Raw genomic sequence first — 21,283 nt, 5'->3', positions numbered from 1 at the left:
TTTTTCAGTCTGACTCTTAGTTTTCCTTTTCATAGTTCAAGTTTGCATTCATCATAGACGCCATGAATCTTCTTGTAAGACACTGGCAGAGTATATAAAAATATAACGTTTTTTGTGAACTGACGGATATTGAAGTGACGGATCAGCAAAGACTGCGTAGGGATTTGGAGCTCCAGATTCCTACTCCAAATTCCTACGATGGCGAACAAGAGTGAGACTGAAGATCCCCTGAAGGACAAATGCTGTACTACCTCGCTAAGCACGCCTCTCATCCTGCATCTTGAGACTTGAGTACCTCAGCACCAAACAAATTTCAATCGAATGACTTCCACTCCCCTTTTGCACGTTCAAGGAGCCTTGGCTGGGACATCAAGTACCAAATTGTGGGGAAAGACAATCTTGGTTGAAAGTAATATTAGACAAAATAACCCCTAATTCGTCCTGATTTTCAGGTCATCCACTGACATATTTACATTGAGCTTTCAAAATATGAAAACGGACAGGATATTTATCTGAAGTATGGGATGAATTTCTAGTTATAAAAACTAAAATGTTTGAGCTCTTGGGGAAAAGTTTTGCGAGAATGGGGAACAATAACTTTTACCAGATAATTAGTAATATTTTTTCAGAAAAGTATACTATTTAGAATAGTTTCTTTTTTAGGATAATGCACGCACTTTAGATTAAGCCTTCTCTGACTATGTAAGCTTTTTAGTTTTTAACCTCTGCTCATTTAGAAGTCCAGACCAGCTCTTTCCTAGAGTTACTCAACAGAGCATCTTTTTGTAAAACTAAGCTATTTGTAGAAACATCATTGTCAGTGGTAAGCTAAATGGTGATTTCTGATGAAAGCAGGCTACGTCGATGCCTCCGCTGAATGGTATAGGTCTGAACATCGACTGAAATCCAATGATTCCTTAGGACAGACAACGAGAGATGACTGACTTGTTCATTTATAAATTTTTTTGGGAGAAGGAAAATTTTCTTCTTGAGGCCAGTTTCGTTTATGCATCTGTGCATACTGCATTCAACTGAGAGTTATGCCTTGGGTGTCTCTCGCCCGCTCACATAAGACGCAATGGCCTGCATCATCTTGACTGTCATAATTTAGACTTGGCGAGAATCCCAAGAGTTCCTAAGCCTACTTCTCTGCTACTCAACTGGAATTTCCTTATATTCGGGGGAAAGGTATCATCTCTTGTCTGTCTTATGTGTTCGAAATAGAATAATTATGAAGTATTTCTCGCAAGTACTGTTGTGACGCAGAAGAGGGTCTATATTCAAGGACAATTGATCAGGTGTTTTATTCTTGACCAATAATGAATGACGGAGCTAAAGAGACAATAAGTAAGGTATTTGTAACATCTGAAATATGAAGTTCCTGGGTTGACGTGGCACTTCTTGTCATTCCCATTAAGACAAGAATGAATATTACTGAGATCGCATCGTCGAAATCAACTATTTTATGTTGTTCTTATTGCACTTTATGCATGGCATACCCCTATTTTCATAATATTTCCTTTAAATACTCTTTTCTATAGCTTGTAAAGACACGGCACCTAGCAATTAGAAATGTGATTATGAAAGGCGATGAAAATATTTAACCGAAGTGTTTTGTTGACTGTCACAGCTTTGGTAAAACGTCCTCGATTACTTTCTTTCACCTCTGCCCTTCGCCAAAATGGAATGACTTCAACACACGTACGATACATCATTTAATTGCGATTAATGCGATTATGAGTGTGTTAGATTTCATTCCTACACCTCCTGGCGGAGTAGAACTTATAAGTATTCTTTAATACAAGAGCAAAATTCTCTCTCGCACTGAGGTTACCTTTCTTTCAGAAATTCAGGAATCAATGTGGACGATATTCGAGCAAACACAGCGAAAAGCAGCCACAAAAGAGTCGAAATTTCAAGTTACAAAAGCACCTCCTAAGACTGACGAATGAAAATGGGGGCGGTGGAAACAAAGACTGAGGTCTCATTTCCTGTCTTCCTCAGTCTTCTCCAGTCTTTAGAGTCCATCTCTTGGAAAAAAGACACCAAAGAAAGACGTTAATGAAGGCTAAAAAAAAAACGTCAGCATTCTTTTTCCTTGTCAAGAAGTAAAAGGTTTGGACGAGGCGTCAGCACCTAGCTTGCATTAGCTCAGCTATTGTGTAGCTTCTTTGCTTTGCAATCTTTCTTCGTTCACCAAAATCAGCTGACCCCGAGAGAGAAGAAAGGTCAAGTGTTGGGTTACTTCACAGATAAGTTACTTCAAAATCTGTCGAAGAATAGCTTGGAAATAATGATAAAAATAAGGTTTTCAACTTTACTGATGAAGCAAAGATTTTATGCATCGGAAACACTTGATAGAAGATTTTTGATCAGTTCCTCACCAAATCCAAAGGACTCCACGGCGGATGAATAGTTACCAGTGATTTCAATGAATTATCAACGATCAATTATTTCAATGAATTATCAACTTTGTCATTTCAATCATTACCAATTATCAGTAATTACAGTGAATTATCAATTATCAGGGATGTCGATGTATTATCACTTATCAGTGATTTCAGTGAATTATCATTCATCAGATTTCAATGAATTACCAATTATCAGTGATTTCAGTGAATTATCAATTATCAGCTATTTTAGTAGGTGCTTGATAGAGAGCATGATGCCCCTGCATAAAAAAAATAAAGCAATATGATGCTTGATGAGTCTATTATGAATATAAGTATATTCTGCACCTTCTTAATTCAGTCTTAACCATAAGGGGACGTGACGTCCGACACCGCTTGAAATGATTGCACGGGAGAAATAAAGCATGTGACTTTTTTTTCTCTCTTGATTTCCCAAGCATGCTAGATAATCCTATGCACCCCCATAAAAGGCTGGTTGTAATTACTATAAGGAAAAACAATTTATGCTCGTAATTGCTATAAGGATAAAAAAAAATTAGTCTAAGAGTTTTAAAATTATGAAATCAATATTAATAAGAAATTAGATTTATTGGAAACTTCCCATTTTTCACATTTTTCACCGAGAAATGGATTTCATAAATTCACAGTATAATGCAACTGAATGGTGAACAATTCTAACTATTTATGATATGTGGAATATGTATTGCAAATCATGTTGTTCTTGCAGAGTAAGACTGTTCCTGTGACTCTTACAGAGACTAACCCTGATACAAAACCAATAGACGATACATTGAGATTAGATGTGAAGGCAGTCGGTGGTTCTGTAAACGAAGTCTTTTTTTTTTTTCACAATAAGAACTTGGGCTAAAATGACTCTTAACACTATTAGGCTCCGCCTGGAACCTCTTAGAAAATCTTAATATCTCTAAATTTGCGCAACAACCGACTCTAGACAGAGCCCGAGACCGCGAAAGCTCCTAGAAAGCAAAATTCGCTTCCAAGCTCTGTAGTTTAGAAAGAGAAAGAATGAAAACAAAAAAGGGTGACAGAGAGTGACCTAATCCCAATTCCTCTTCTTTAGTGGCACCAACAGAAGGCAGCACTCCCTAGGGTGTGAACCCGTGTCATGTCAGCAGCGGTTATCTCCAAGGTTGGTGGAAAGTGTTTACGCATCACGTGCAAGACTTGTACAGAACTGCAAAATATAAAACAGTCCCCCTCCACACCAACAAACACCCCCTTGCCTCCTCGTATACTCCTCATTCACGTTTTCCATGCAGATTTCTTTCAAGAGATTCTAATACTTCTAGTCACCATTAGGGGATAAAAGGTCAAAGGGTCGGCGAAAATCAGCTTCTGCAAGGTAGCCATTACTGGAAGGACGAACATCCCTAAAGAAAAGTAATCGTAAATGGAAACTCTTTAAGCTTAAATAATACCATGACTTCTGCAGCCTCTCTAAATCTTTTTATTTATCTTGAAACCTAACTTTTTGGCAAGTTAACCCTCTACCTTTGATCTTATACGCTGATGGTGACTTGTGACATACATTTCAATTTAGAATGAATGACTTTAGTATTATGTAGATATGTATATAAATGTATACATTATGTATATAGGCATGAGTATCTACAAATACATGAATATGTGAAGAATATACTTATTTGCTACATGTATACAGTGTATATATATATATATATATATATATATATATATATATATATATATATATATAAACGCTGCATATGGCTGTAAGTATAACAGTGTGTATGTATAACTCTTAATAGCTGTATTTATACATATATGCATAGCATATATTCATTTCTTTTGTGTTTAGACTTTCAACCTTAATGCATTTATACATTTATAATAACTTAGAGAAAAAGAAAGTAAATATAAGAATATAATAAGACTTAAGAGAAAAAAGAAGTAAGAAATATAAGAATATAATAGACATTAAGGTAGTAATAGGCATTCTTAAATTCCTTTGAATGACATGATTTAAATAATAGTAAGAATGACGTTTAGCCAGTCAATAGCCTTGACTTTCACCGTGTTCCATGTCTTTAGACGATTAGTGATGAAAAATTCTCAGAATTTTTTCCCTTTTTGAAAATTTTTTCACAAAGCTAATCATATTAATACACAACTACATATTTTAGGTACAAAATAACATGAACAACACATTTTTAAGTAAAAAATAACACGACCTAAATGAAATAATATAATAACTACATATTTCTAAATACAAACCATGGACGACATATTTCTAATTACGAAACATGAACTACATATTTCTTATTATAAAAAACCACGAACTACATATCTTTAACTGTAAAATAACATGAACAGCATATTTTTAAGTACAAAATAACATGAACTACATATTCTAAAATAAAAAAACACGAACAACATATTTTTAAGCACACCATAACATGAGCTACACACTTTTAAGTACAAAATCACACGAACTACATATTTATAAGTACACAATTACATTGGTGCGGAACAGAAGCCTCGATCAAAGAGGAAGACTTTAAGAATGTCACAGTAACAATCATGGAACCTAAATATCAATATGAGAAGCACTACCATAACCTTTGTACTGACCTGGAGTATTGTTTCTTCAGAAGGCAACTCTCGGCCCCGCCTATAACAGACGGAGGCCATTCGCCAACCAGCAGGTCGGTTTTTCGTGTTTTTTTTTTTTTTTTTTTTTTTTTTTTTTTTTTTTTTTTTTTTTTTTTTGCACTCTTACTTAATTTAAATACTTATATTTCATAATTAAGAAAATATCTTATATTTCATAATTAAGGATCATTAACAATCCATTTTTATAATAAGAAACTAGATTTACCTGATGATATTTCATAATTAAGAAAACAAACAAGGTTTGTTGAAGTATCTTTTTTATCTTAAGAAACACTTCCTTAAACTTTTTTCAGTAAGAATCCTAAATGTTCAAAGCATAAGCCTTTATCACAATCTATTTTACAATAGGAAACAAGAGAGGTATATGTTTGCCGGTATAGGGAAGTGAAATATAGTTATACTGGATACATTTCCTTACATTTTCCAGAATTTTTGCATTATTTTAAAGGAATTTTTAAAACCAGTCATTAATCTATTCCAGTCAATAATAAGTGATGTCTTTAAACCACTCATTCGCCTTTTGCTAACTGACAAAGCTAAACTGAACATATCCGCTAATAATATAAAGTCACAAACTTATAAACGTCGTCAGTTAACCAAAACAAGGAAAGAAAGAACGAATGAACGACAGGAGTCATTCATAAACACCAAAGTCACGTGACATCTACTACGACTACTATTACTACTACTACTACTACGTTACAGGCGCCGCTCGTCAGCGAGTACTTCTCCGTATCTGTCCCCACGCCTGTCGCCAAGGTAAATCCAGACAGTGCATGACGTCATTTCCGGGTCAACTTTTCAGTATCTCGTTGACCTTTTATCTATATCTTCGGTCAAATCATGTCATGCCATTCTGGCACTGCTTATACGTTTCAAGGCACCTATCACAATATTATTTTTATGTCTGTTATTTTGCATTGGTTCGTGGTGACTAATCAAGAATGTTTAAAAATTCCGAATTCTTATTTTCTTTTTCTTTTTATTCGTTTCCAAATTTAAAATAGCCACCTGTGCCTGGCGCCGCTTGCTAAAAACTATATATTTTTTTTTTTACATATTTGGTACAAAACATTTGAGGTTTTTGTTATGCCTGCATTTTTAGTGGGTCAATGCCTTCTAAACTAGCTCGAGAGAGAGAGAGAGAGAGAGAGAGAGAGAGAGAGAGAGAGAGAGAGAGAGAGAGAGAGAGAATCAGGTCGTGAATTTTTGCTTTCAGAAAAAAGAAAAAAAGGGAAGAAAACGATTTAGAAACGGAACATTAGAAGAGGAAACGAAGCTCCTTTTCGATAAAAAATTAGGAGGAAGAAAGAGAGAGAGAGAGAGAGAGAGAGAGAGAGAGAGAGAGAGAGAGAGAGAGAGAGAGAGAGAGAATTGTGCAGTTAGGTATGTCACCGGTGCAATCAATCAAACGATGCTTTACTTACCCATTTTGTTTTCACTCTGACTTCCACTGCACTCAAACACTAGCCAAACTATCTTTTACTCTTATATGTCAGATTTTCTACACGTGCTTCCACGCTCGCGAGCACATTTATCCCTTCCAAACACCTTTCCCCCTTCCCCTTGAGACACACGTGTGCTAAAAACACTTTCCTTATTTTGCACAGAGCAATTTACTTTTTAATGAATGACCTAATCTACGCACGGCACCTTGAAAAGCATAAGAACCACATGTGGAATCTGGAGATGTTTAGTGCAAGAGGCTTCGTTCTAAAGGCACCGATGCCATTTGTAAATTACTGATATTGCACGCAAAAATAAGCGATAAAATGTTTTCATAATTGATTGAAGGAATAAGCACGCAACGATGAAGAGGTGAGTAAAGGCAGTTTACACCAAACGGAAATGAAGTGAAAAATCGTAAACAAAATTCAACGTAATGAAAAATAACTACAGAAAAATTTATGAAGAGAATAAATACATGAAAGAAAAGGCCCCAAGAGAATACATGAAGTATTAATGAGACTAAATCTCAAAGGGAACATAATCTGGAAGCATAAAATCACTGAAATACAATTTACCATTGTAGTCAATTACTAGTTTCTATAGGCTGAAGTATCAAATACTATCAGCAATTACGGATGAGAGGATGTGAAATTTTTAATTATTGAAATCACGAATATTTTATCAATATTAATCAATTTTCATGGAAGATTAAATATATTCGAAAATTCGTAAGAATTGCGAATGATTAGGCCTAAACTGTTCAAACACTAAACAGAAAGGTATTTGTACTTGCTTCTCAGAAAGTATTAATTGCCTTATTCCAATTATTCTGCTGATGAAGGATTCATTTCGTTTACTACAAGCAAATTACAACGATCTATGTTATACGTGAAATGTCATTGTTCTCGGGAAGGAATTATATACATATATAGCTATATATATATATATATATATATATATATATATATATATATATATATATATATATACTATATATGATATATAATCAATTATAAATGGAATGAAGTAATATAGGGTACTCTGTCACTTCCGGAATAAAAACTCTTTTTACCGGCTCGGGTTAACATCGACTCGTAAACATAACAATAAGATATTTAACAATGATGCTTTCTACATATTTAATTATTTATTGTTTCACATTTTATTCGTTTCTTTATATATTTACTGTATATTTATTTTTTATTTCTAGATATTCAGATACTAATAACTTTTTCAATCTAGGAGCATTTATAAATATCTAAAGCAAATAAAAAACAAAAATGTTTGAAGAGTACGATGCCAGCTATAACGATGCATAACATAAACAACGTAAACAACGAATAACTGAAAAGACAAAATAAAGTATAAAGGAAAAAAATTAAAACTAGAACATTTCAAAACAAGTTACATTCTGAAAATGTGAAATTCTCTCTTCTGTCGCAAGTCTTTCAGTAACCTCCAAGGTGCGATTACATCGAGATTACGTTCATATTTACTCACTGCATTTCCAATGTAAGTCTCTCAGGCTATCAAATAATGATAAGCGTTCTGAAATGGACGTGCAAGCCCCGACCTTTTGGAGAATGAGAATTCAGTCAGAAGAATAAAACTGGAAACTCACAACATTTAGCAGATATAGATAGTATATATATATATATATATTTATATATATATATATATATATATATATATATATAGATATATATATATATCTAAATATAATATATATATATAATATTATACGTATATATATATATTATATATATATATATGTGTGTGTGTGTGTGTGTGTGTGTGTGTGTGTGTGAAATACTGTCTGTCAAAACAGAATTCCATCCAATAAAAGGAGTCCATAAAACGCCAAAAGGTAGGAAGTTAATGCTTAATATTTCGGAGAACTGTCTCCCTGGACGGACAATTTATGAATGAAATAAGAATGACAGAAAAGCGGTATTTATATCAACAGTTCCAGAGGTCAGCCGTTGCGTCACTCCAGTTTGACCATCGATTAAGAAACTATCAACCAGAGTGACGCAACGGCTGACCTCCGAATCTCTTGGTATAAATAACGCTATTCAGTAATTCTTAATTCATTCACTAATTGCCCGTCCAGAGAGACAGTTGTTCTCCGAAATATATAGCATTAATTTTCTATCTTTGGGCGTTATCGTGGCCTCCTTTTACTTATATATATATATATATTATATAATTATATATATAATATATTATATATTAGATATATATATACATATATAGTATATATCTAATTATATATATATATTCTATATATATATATAATATATATATTATTAATTATATATATAGTAATGATTAGTACAAATATATCTAGTATATATATATAAATACATATATATATATATATATATTATATATATATATATAATATATATATATATATATATATATATATAAACATAAATATATATCTATATATGTATATATCTATATATACTATACAGTGAATTCGCATCTCGTGCGAAACGGAATTTTGCAGTCAACCCCATATTCATTTCACTAAGCGTAGTGAAGCTCGTTTCCTAACCTTAGAAATTAACCACGTAGGTAGTATGAAGCCAGTAGAAACTACTAGAAGCTAGTAGAAGCTACTAGAAGCTAATAGAAGCCAGTAGAAGCTTCTAAAATGTACTTGGGATCTACTAAGGAGTCGTTATACCCTCTTGTTTTTTTTATTTATACGCAGATTGTCAGCTAGCAACCTTAGCGTGCACACGCTCACGAGCAGGTCAGTCGTTTTAGCTCTACCCTCCTCCCCTATCATCTTTTTCTTCTTCTACTTTTCTAAACCCTGGACGAGAGAGCTGGACGCCTAAAACGCTCTTATCCTCTCACCTTCGCTAGATTTCTTGTTTGTTTTTTGTCCAAGTCCTGCTCGTTTTATAGAAATTTTGTCCTGATATATTTTTTTATTTAGAAATAGAGGCTTAACTTGTGATTTCAGTGAACCCTTTGTGGCTTGACCCTTACCGAATGGCTTACGTTGTTATAGGTCTATTGTGGCTTGATTCTTTCCATTAATATATTTTTCTTTATTTCTGAGGTGATGAAATTATACCATGGAACGTGTGAACGCAGAATGAATTGCAACTGTTCATTTGTGATTTTGTGATATTACACCCACTCCAAGATTCCGAAGTTAATAAATAACTGTCTTGTAATTTACTAAATAGAAAGCAGCACTAAAATCTATCTGAATTACTCTGCACTCAAAACCCTTGTCTAGGTTCCCTCCCAAATGGCATGTTAAGACCAAAAGAGCATCTCAGGTAACTAACTGCTTCCTATTTGCATACTGACTATTAGTTAACGATCCTCTTGATTCAATTCTATATTGGCTTAAAAATAAGTTTTTCAGCAACATTAGAGAGCACAAGGAGAACAGAGATTGGCCCGTAACTACTGCAGTCTGCAGATATGTCACTCTTTGGAACAGGCTTTGTATTACTAGGCTTGTGCTCATCCGCAAAGGTACTGCGTCGACATAAAAATCTATAGAATCTACTAAACTTGGGAGACAACACACTAGAAACTTTTTTAAAAAACAAAGGGAAGAAACCAATAAGGTTTTCTCCAGCCCAGATATCAAGCTTATCCAGGATTTTCTCAATTAACATCCCTGGAGCGAAATGCAAACTTTGTAAGAAGGTTCAGAATGACAAATATCAGGGAGAGGGACATCCTCAGCTGATTGTTCAGCTTCAAAAGCTTGATGAAGCAGTTCAGCCTTTTCCCTACGGCCAGTAACCAATCTACCATCATCTGTTGGTAGTGGTGGAATGGAAAACGAGCCTGACCCAAAGACAGATGATGATAATTTGGTCCATCACAGAGGAGGCTGTGTAATTCCTTCAAGTTTCCTGGTCAAGAAATTGTTGTATTTTTTCTCGGCTTTATGGTAAGTTCTATTCGCAGCACGGCGTCATTTCATTTGAAAGATTTCCTCTCCATGCGTTGAATTTGGTCTGTCTGTCATGGTAGGCTCGTCTACATGTATCATCAAACCATGGGTGGTCATTTGTCCTAAATTTGATGACCTTTCTAGGGACATACCTTATTAAAATAGCCATCAGCATTTCATTTAACTTCTCGGGATCGGTATCAAATATAGCATCTGAAATATTAAGAGCCCGACAAGCTCCAATAATGAGATCCCAGTTGACTCTGGATTTCAACCAGACCGCCTTTCCAGTATTGGAATGAGTAACAAACTGATTGACAGATATATCCATCTTAATGGTGCAATGATCAGAAGTGCCTATATATTCACAGACCTTGGACCTGACAATAGCGGGAACATCTGTGAATATGAGGCCTAATCTATATTACCAGAAATATGTATGGGTTCCTGAACAATCTGGACAAAATCAGATGATAAACAGAACTCAAGAGCAGTTTGGCCATGTTGATTTGTGGGATTTGAATGTAAAGAAAAGTACCGATAACTTAAGGCTACGATTAAAATTTCAGATTTTTTAATTATCATATTCATTCCATACATTTTTCATTAATAATAACAGTGAATATTGTACGGATAAAAACTAATAAAACTGATACATATACAAGAACAAACCGAAAAAACATATTTCGGTAAAGAGTATTTAACATAAAAGAACCTGTAAAATCTAATTATTTTCGGCGTTTCATATATGTTTATTGATTCAATGCAACGCTGAAGATGAAAAGTGTACATAGGCAATTATATATATATATATATATATATATATATATATATATATATATATACATATATATATGTATATTATATGTGTCTGTATATATATATATATATATATATATATATATATATATATATATATATATATATATATATATATATGTATATGTATATATATCACAAATAAATACAATTATATATAAATATATAGTATATGTGTATATGTATGTATGTATATATATACATATATATGTGTATATATATACATATGTATATGTGTATGATATATATAAATATGCGCATATATACTATATATACATATACATAACTTGTAAAGAAATGCTACGTCATTTTCCTCACACAGATTATAACAGGATACAAAGGGCAAATCCTACACAAAAGTTTTATAAAAAGAAGCAAAGAGAACACTTGCCAATCCTCCATTATGCTGTTGAGAACAGAAAAAAAAACGAAAAAAAAACTTTTTTAAAAATTAAAATCTCTCTATTAAAACACCAAATAACGCATTAAGCAAAGCTTTGTGAGCGTGTGTGGAATGAGCTATGCATAGTTTCTCTTTTTTATCCATATTAATCTTGGTTATGCCACTGTGAGGCCAAAGAATGGTATAAAGCATGATGCCGTGCATGGCACCATTGCATGTGTTGCATGACGGCTTTACTAATTGCCCTAGTGATGGCCTACTCCTCCTCCTCCTACTCGTCTTCCTCCTCCTCTTCTTTTTCTTTCGCATGAATGACGCGTCGAAGATTTATTCATTAACTCGATTACGCTCCTCCTCCTTTTCCTTTTCCGCATGAATGACAAGATTGAGACTCTCGCCTTAATTCATTCATTAACCCTATTACGCAGCCAGCGGACAGGTAAGGTTGCCACTTGTGTGGGTGGATTGCTCAAGAATTTACTCAAATATTCTTTGCTATAATATACACTCTCTTTCTGTCTTCCTTTTGTTCTCATAGCACCTACAAAATTGGTTTGTGCATGAGCGGCCATTAAAAAAAAAATTTTCTTTCGTGATGATGTAAAGTGGTAGATGATAGAGTATAAGGTTTGCATATATATATATATATATATATATATATATATAATATATATATATATATATATGTATATGTATATATATATATATATATATATATATATATATATATATATATATATATATATATATATACACGTTAACACAATCAGTGACTTATTGCAACATTCTCAAAGACTGACTATAAATTTCAAAAGCCTTTTTATGTGATAAAAAATTATTATAGTTTGCAGAGGTAAGTACACCATAAAGAGTACCTAGAATATTAGTATTCCATAGCCTTTGGTGTGTCATATCGCTTTTGTGGCATGGCGAACGTTGATAGCAAAGAACAGTCAAAAGATTTAGTGTTGCCAAAAACCTGTTGTTGTTGTAATTTTTTTTTCTTTTTTTTTTTTTTTTTGCCAATCTGCATCTTTTCAGGTCAGCTTCCAGCTTGCATGTGGACGAATGTACTACTCAGAGCATCTTGTCTGTTCTTAATGAAAGGTAAATCTTTAGGGGGGTCGTTTTTTAGCTTTTTTCTTTAATTCTTACTGTATTAGTAATTTTTTTTTTTTTTGCTTGAATTCAACATTTTTTTCGTAGTATTTTTCAGATTCTTACTTAGCTATCGGATTTCTTGTGTTTTTAACTCAACGCGCTTTTCAAAAGTAGTGCTGCTTTTTTCCTGATCAAAGTTATTCTGATAAAATCATGATTATAAACAATTATTTAAAAAATTAAACTTGGTTTTTTTTAGTAGATAGTTTTCGAAAAAATGAAGATTTATTCCACTATTTACTTACAAATGTAAGGAATGAAAAACAATACTTGATGATAATATTCACTTTAAAAAATATTCACCATCCATATAGTGATTTCTCACGTCCCCTTTCGTAAGTGGTGAATTTAATCTATTTGTTTGTACAGAAACACAGCTTTATTCTCTGTAAGATTAGTCTGTACAGGAACAAGGCCTTATTCTCGGCAGAATTAGTCTGTACAGGAACAAGGCCTTATACTCTGCAGGATTAGTCTGCACAGGAACAAGGCCTTATTCTCTGCAGAATTAGTCTGTACAGGAACAAGGCCTTACGCTCTACAGGATTAGTCTGTACAGGAACAAGGCCTTACTCTCTACAGGATTAGTCTGTACAGGAACAAGGCCTTATTCTCCCAGGGATTTATCTGTAAGCTTATGAAGTCTGAGCTTAACTTTAGAGACACAGTCCCGTGGAAAGTCGTAGCATTGAGGAGCCAGTTTTCTCAATTTTCTGTATAACATCCAGCACTCTCCCATTCTCAATTTTCTTTACCACTAACACTCTCCCGATCCCCCTCCACTTTCTCCCCCAACCCCTCAGGCCTTCCAGCCGCAGTGGCAGAAGTGGTGAGAGGTCGCCCTTCGAAGGATCGTGCTGTGGGTCCTCGTACGTTTCTTCCGAGTCCGAACTCGAGGTGGCAAAGTATCGGGTAAGAAAGACAAAGAGCGTCTCTTCGGTTTACTGTGGAGGTATTGTGGATGTGGTTATGGATGGTCTCTCATGTTCTTGCATTTTTCTTTATATTTTCTAAATGGTTGGGAGGTGATTGTAACTGCTTGTTTTTTCTTTTGCTTGCTGTTGAACTGATGTATATATATATATATATATATATATATATATATATATATATATATATATATATATATATATATGAATATGAATGTGTGTGTGTAACAACAGCTGTTTGCGTTTCACCTTTGTTTCTACTAACTGCATTTTTGTTTCCAGCCACATTAAAATGTTTATTAAAATATTTGGACAATTTTTAGACGCTTGTATTTCCACTTTTGTCTTTTCATTTCAGCTGTATTGGTGTGTATATACTCAATATGTATGTATATATATCTGTATATATATATTATCTATACTATATATATCTATATATATATATATATATATATATATATATATATAATATATATATATATATATATACCAGTACAGCTGAAAGCAAAAGACAAAATTGTAAAACACAAGCATCCACAGTTAGGTCCAAATGATTTAGCAAATATATATATATATATATATATATGCGTGTGTGTCTTAATAGTAGCGTGGTCTACCTTTTAGCTGGATATATACTACACAGATCATACCTAAATCATATCCGTATCACTTCCTTATTGATTCCATAACCTTAATCTCTTCATAAGTTATCTCTGACGAAATTATACTCAGACCTTTTATTATCATACGCAAAAGAGCCTCTGAATTTTGATAAATTCTGACTTTTCTTCTCCTTAAAGGTCGTTTTGTTGGGAGAATCTGGAGTTGGAAAATCATCTTTAGTGACCCAGTTCATGACCTCAGAATACATCAATACTTACGACGCCTCACTGGGTAAGTCGTGGTAAGAGTTATTCTGCATACGGCAGATTGGTTCAGATACCGGTATAGCAGAATTCCTTTACATAAAATGAATTGCTGTCCTTGGCTAGAGAGCAGATTTACCCCAAATTTACCTTGGGTGGTAATGTCTTCTCGTGTATTACTTTGGCTGAAGAGGTGAATGAAGTCCCATTCAATTATCCATATTGCTTGAGGATGAGTAAGGCCATAACGAAGAGTGATGGCAGCGGCAGAGAATTAGAGCCTCCACACATATGTAACATTCTCATGATGATGACGATTTGGTTGAAGTGATGAGCGAAGAGATAACAGGTGATGGATGAGTCGTCGCCCCAATATCTTCTTCCTTTCTTTCAGATGACGAGTTCGGCGAGAAGAGCGTGTCGGTCCTCCTGGACGGGGAAGAAAGTGAAGTCATTTTTATCGACCATCCGGCCATCGAGATGTCGGTGAGGAGATACATGATTTGTTTATCTATTCTCTGTTTCCAAAATCTAAAACTTTTCTCAGGTACTGTTTCCCGCAAGTATACTAACAGTGTCCTGGGAGGCTGGCAAGATCTCAAGTCAACTTATTTCTTTTTTCTTTCTAACATAGCTTTTTCTAAATATTCTATTCACCTGATGTGTCTGGTCAGTGTCCTGGAAGGCTGCTAAGATGGCACGATCTCAAGTTTTTTTTTTCTTTTTTTTTGCCAAGTCGTTTATTTTATTTATTTGTTTTTTCTTCTAAATCACTTTTACTATTCCTCCTCTAAATTTCTATTAATATGGCTTCATCTCTTCATAATACTCCATTTTCCTGTCTCATGCTTCATCTCCCAGTTAGAACGAATTTTTGTAACAAAAAGTTGTTGTCAACATTACGTTTCATGTTTCCAACAGGTCGAGAACTGCCTGACGACGTACGACCCTCACGCATGCGTCGTCGTCTACTCCATCACGGATAAGGGCTCTTTCAAGAAGGCTGAGGACACACTAAATTACCTCTGGCGGGAGAATTATACAAAGGACAAGGCAGTGATCGTCGTCGGTAATAAGGTCGACTTGGCTCGATCTAGGATTGTCACCAGCGATGGTCAGTGAAGCTTGTCCTTGGGCACAAGATATATATATATATATATATATATTATATATATATATATATATGTGTGTGTGTGTGTGTGTGTGTGTGTGTGTGTGTGTGCGTGTGTGTGTGTGTGTGTGTGTGTGTGTTAATTGTATAATTTATAAATATATGTGTATATATTACATATATGCATATATAAATGTATATATATATATATATATATAATAAATATATATATATAATAATTAATATAAATATATGAATACGTATATGTATATATATACATTTTTTTTTTACTGTGAAATCGTATCTGACAGAACTGGCTAAAAAAAATGTCTTCATGTTACCAAAGAAACTTCAGCCATCTTTTCTTTGCTTCCCCTACTGTCCCACTCTTCCTTTCCTGCAGTCACAGTGTTCTTCCTTTATCAAAACCTTTGTCTCCCTCCTCGTAATTTTTCTTGTATAGTAAATAGCGTTTCAAAGTCTTTCATATCAAATTAAACCTGCACAATTTACACCCACACATTGGTATTTACTGATGAAAGATCGTATACCCAGTGGAGGGGTATTAGCACAAACAAGAAGTGAACTGTGTTTAATGTGGACGTTTGTCTTGACAGAGGGCAAATCCCTGGCCAGTTGCCACGACAGCAAGTTCATTGAGACATCTAGCGGCATCCAGCACAACGTGGATGAACTTCTCGTAGGGATAGTCAAGCAGGTGAGGTCAAATACTCATTAGTCACTCAGGTGTTCCTATGAGGTGTCTCAGTAGAACGGGAACGAGCAGCATTCTTTCCTCTGCAATATTTCCGTTGTTGTGTGATCTGTAGGGGTTTCTTGCTGATGTGATTCGTGTCCTTTCAAGGGGGTTTATCATTCCGTACATGTACTTCGTGAATTTTCTTTTGAAATATGCTCTCTTCTTCATTGTGAGGGGAATCTACGCTGCCTTTATAGTACTATATGTATTATTGTCATTATTCCATCTGCTGCTCACGCTTAAAATTTGTCCAAGACTATGAGACTATTCGTGTATTGAAAGTCATGGCATTTCTATCAGTTTTCAGTATCTCTGGTTACCCACAACTATCTAATCAAAATTCTTTGTGCTGTTGAAGGAACTCACGTGTAACCAAGTGCTCTGAAAATGACCGTTTTATCAACTCTCCCCTGACCAGGTGCGTCTACGCTTGGCAGCCCACCGAAAGCGCATGAAAAAGATGTCGGCTTCGAAGACGTCCCTGAGTCTTCACGCGGCCAAGGAGCTCCTCAGCAAGATGTGCCTTCTGGACAGCAAGTCAAAATCCTGCGAGAACCTGCACGTCCTTTAGGAAGAGAGAGAGAGAGAAAGAGAGAGGGGGAGAGTGAATAGGGAACGCGCGAAGGTTGCTCTTAGGCCTACCTTCCTTCTTAGAGGCGCCAGCCCCATTTCTACAATCTAGGGTGTTGCGCTTGAAGATGAAGACTAATATTGACTAGGGTTCATCTTTTCTACCCTCTCCTCCCTTTCTATAAGAAGCGTGATAGACGATAGACGCAGCGTGTTTTCCTGGCGCGGGAGATGATAACTGATAATAACATTTTTGTCTCTTTTTCCACCGAATGGTATAAGGCTTCACAAACTCCCGGAATTTCTCGGTATTTGCTGTACCTTCTTTTTTTTAAATAGTCTTTGGGATCGTATACTATCCCATTTTTCCTATCCATATTCCTATAAATAACTTTTTCACACATATCCTAGATAGAGAGAAGGACTTACGACGCAAATATGGGTGCGTAAATAATCTTTAATAATCACGTAATTATCCTCTTTCTAACTCGAAAGGAACTGGTTGTCTGAAGGACACAGAGAGTAAAATAAAAACAAACATCTTATAGATACTGTTTTCCAAGATCATTTTCTCATTATATTTCTCAAGTAAAACGCTAGGACAGAAACCCGCAAGCACTGCAGGTAAGATTAAATTTCCGTTTTTCATTCTTCCCTGTCATGGGAAATTACTAAGATGTTGCAAACACTCGCGCAGCTTTTGCGATAATGAATTCCTTGTTTGAATTATATTCCAAAAGACTAACACTGACTGTTTCGATACATTTACCTAAGGAGAAAGTGACTGAGAAAGTGATTATAAGACTTTCGTATTAATGAATTCCTTGTTTGAATAATATTCCCAGAGATTAACAATGACTAATGTTTCGATATATTTGCCCAAGGAGAATGTGAGAGAGAAAGTGGGAGAATGAAAGCGATCAAAAAGCTTACGCATTACTGAATTCCTTATTTGAATTATGTTCCCACAGATTAACACTGACTAATGTTTCGATTTACTTACCAAAGGAAAAAGTGAGATAGAAAGCGACTGGAAAAAGTGAACGAAAAACCTGTGTATCATTGAATTGCTTATCTGATTTATGTTATACAGTTACCCAAGGAGAAAGTGATATAGAGAAAGTGAGAGAGAAAGCGACTGAGAAAAAGTGAATGAAAAACCTGTGTATCATTGAATTCCTTATATGAATATGTTCCCAGAGATCCACACTGACTAATGCTTCGATATATTTACACAAAGAGAAAGTGAAAGTGTTCGAACAGCTTCTTTATTAACGAATTACCTATCTAAATAATGTTCCCAAAGATTGATACTGATTAATGTTTCGATATTCTTACCCAAGGAGAAAGTGACAGAGAAAATGACATACCCAAGGAGAAAGTGACAGAGAGAATGACTGAGAGAAAATAACAAAGGGAGGGTGACTGAAAAGCCTGCGTATTATCGAATTCCTTATTTGAATATTCCTAATGATTAACACTGACTAATATTTTGATACATTTCCCCAAGGAGGGAGGAATGAACTCCTTATCTGAACTATATTCCCAAAGATTAACACTGACTAATGTTTCGATATATTCACTCAAGGAGAAAGGGACAGAGAGAAAGTGAGAAAGCGACAGACAAGATAGTACGACAGAGAACGTCAACTGTAAATTATTCCTAGATGACTCGACAAAAAAAAAGAAAAAATCTTTTTTTTCATTCTTGAGAATGTCATCAGCAATCCTTTCCATCATTGACAGAACAAAGTTCATTCGGAACTTAAAACAAATCTCTGATAAAGTTGGAACGTCTCCAAAACTCCCAGAGAAGAAGAAGAAGAAAAAGAAGAAGAATGGCTTGGCAGTGAAGGAGAGAGAGAGAGATCGCCCCTCACTTATTAGACATAATATACCCTCAGAATCGTACCGTGGCTTTGTCATAACACTTAGTATTAAGCAAAATTTTATTTTCTTATTAAAAGCTTTCTACTTGAGAATTTATCAAATTTCGGATAAAAGAAAATATTTCTTTCAAGCGAATTTGAGCTGAGTGCATTAACGAGTCGAGATACTCACGTTGAAAACATTTTTATGAGAAACAAAAACTTTTTTTTTTTCTTTTATAAGGAAACCAACTTACAAGTACATTAATTTTTACTGTATCATTTTCCGTTAAGAGCGTCAGGTTATACATTTTGATAAAAACGTTTTTATGAGGTCAAAAGTGGGAACAAAAATTCATACATAAATCATAATATCCTTTCAAGCCTGAAGTAACTTTGACTTTTTTCTTTTCCCCCGGGTCAATTTAGTTCAAAAGCGAATTCTGTAGTAAATATCAACCATTGATTTTAATTAGTGAAGGGTTAACACATGTGAAGTAATAGTTATTTATATTTATTCATAATTTCTTCGATATGATACGGGAATTTTACTTCTCTCGTTCGTACGGTAAATATATATAAAAAAAATGGAAAAAAAGGAGGATGATCGCGTTTAGAGGTACAATTCTTATTATAATCACAAATGACAATAAACCTCTGATTTCTCTACCGGTATAATAATAAAAAATCATTTTAAATGTTCATTTAAGTGACAAAGTTTTCAATTTCCCCTGCCACAATCGTGAAGTTGTTCATTGTCAATTTTTCTAGTTCACATTCACCTCGAAGAAAACAGTTTACCTGTACGAAACTTGATTTAATGTCACGTTGCTCAGATTTTAGTCACATGACAAGTATACAGAACATTTTGCCATAAATTCTCAACTAACTGCGTGAAGGCACACTGATGGCAAGTTTGGTAAAATGTTCAATACTTGAAATTCTTAGCCATTTCATGCAGTTCCTCTTCGTGTGTCAGCCATAGACTAAAATGGGTGAAGTCCCTTTCGGAAGCTGTTAGCGGCATGTTGGATGTTTTAACTTATATTATTCGTTCGTTGCGCTCTCTCTCTCTCTCTCTCTCTCTCTCTCTCTCTCTCTCTCTCTCTCTCTCTCTTTGTTTAAAATTTGCGCTGAAAGCATAAATATGAATATAAGAGTTTTTCTTCTTAACCATCACATTAAGCATTACGACCATATACGAGTATAATGAATTTTTTTTTAATTCCATCCTGACGTAGAAAATTGTTTTATGAAAGGAGGAGATTCGTTACTGTATGGTGACCATTCCCTGGATGTTGTTGTCTTCTTTGAATTTAAATGAGAAGAATAAATCACCATCTGTAGACAGATGCGAATTCATATTCTCGGGTGTGTGTGTGTGTGTGCATAGCAAGCGTGTGTGTGTGTGTGTGTGTGTGTGTGCATTACCAAGGCGCCTCGAACTCAACGGAAGTGAAAGCTAATCGACCATTAGAACAGCTGACATTCTGAATTACTGAATAACCAAAGCTCAGGAAAGGATAATCATGATCTCTTTGTACGAAGGATTGCTGCAGATCAATGAGGAGTCAAGCTAAGAAATTAAACAGAACTTAACAACTGTGAAAATACGCTCAGTTTGACAGTTACACGATGATGTAGATCTTCTGGAAACACTTCGTTTTCTTGTTCAGAATAACAAGCAATGAATTCATGTGCTTGCGAGAAAACGTTTCTTCACTTACCAGGTAAAACATGTACTGTCAATAATGGAAGAAAGACTACATATATATATATATATATATATATATATATATATATATATATATATATATATATATATATATATATATATATATATATATATATATATATATATATATATATATATATATATATATATATATATATATATATATATATATATATATATATATATATATATATATTTGAGAAAAATGTTGCCTATCAATTACTATAAAAAAAACTATAGATCCAAACCATGGTGGTAATGCCTCTCGTAGGGGGATGAGGCATGGCACCATGCCATGAAATATAGTGGCTTTTCGTTCCGCTGACAGTTTCCCGCCTTCCTTTTCGCTCGCCTGAACGGATCCCGCTCGTTCTAAATATGTAAGACCGGCTTCTGCGTAGATTTAGAAAGAAAATATCATATAAGTGGTTATAGGGTTATGGCATTTGGTGTTATGTTGCTGTTGTAATGTTGTAAAATAGTCATATATAAGTATATAACATATATATATTTGTGAATTTAATGGTTCTGATGATCAAGCTGTTTGAGAATCGATTTAAGTGTGTGCGTACCGGTGTATGTATGTGTATGTGTGATGTACGTAGTTTCTTT

General features: G+C 34.4%; 1 protein-coding gene across 2 annotated transcripts in view; it reads left to right on the top strand.

The window, feature by feature from the left end:
* Positions 1–20,711, top strand: part of LOC135198017 (uncharacterized) — a 271,907-nt gene extending 251,196 nt beyond the window's left edge. For both annotated transcript variants that reach the window (XM_064225370.1, XM_064225368.1), the window contains 9 exons: positions 3,493–3,561; positions 5,042–5,095; positions 5,769–5,822; positions 13,636–13,744; positions 14,562–14,655; positions 15,022–15,113; positions 15,549–15,741; positions 16,356–16,456; positions 16,917–20,711. In XM_064225370.1, coding sequence (XP_064081440.1) covers positions 3,493–3,561; positions 5,042–5,095; positions 5,769–5,822; positions 13,636–13,744; positions 14,562–14,655; positions 15,022–15,113; positions 15,549–15,741; positions 16,356–16,456; positions 16,917–17,069 — 919 coding nt within the window. In that variant the 3' untranslated portion in view covers positions 17,070–20,711. The remainder of the gene's footprint in view (positions 1–3,492; positions 3,562–5,041; positions 5,096–5,768; positions 5,823–13,635; positions 13,745–14,561; positions 14,656–15,021; positions 15,114–15,548; positions 15,742–16,355; positions 16,457–16,916) is intronic.
* Positions 20,712–21,283: the final 572 nt, after the last annotated feature.

Source organism: Macrobrachium nipponense, chromosome 21, assembly GCF_015104395.2.
Source record: "Macrobrachium nipponense isolate FS-2020 chromosome 21, ASM1510439v2, whole genome shotgun sequence".
Taxonomy (NCBI): Eukaryota; Metazoa; Arthropoda; class Malacostraca; order Decapoda; family Palaemonidae; genus Macrobrachium; species Macrobrachium nipponense.
This window is presented reverse-complemented; position numbering and strand designations above follow the sequence as displayed.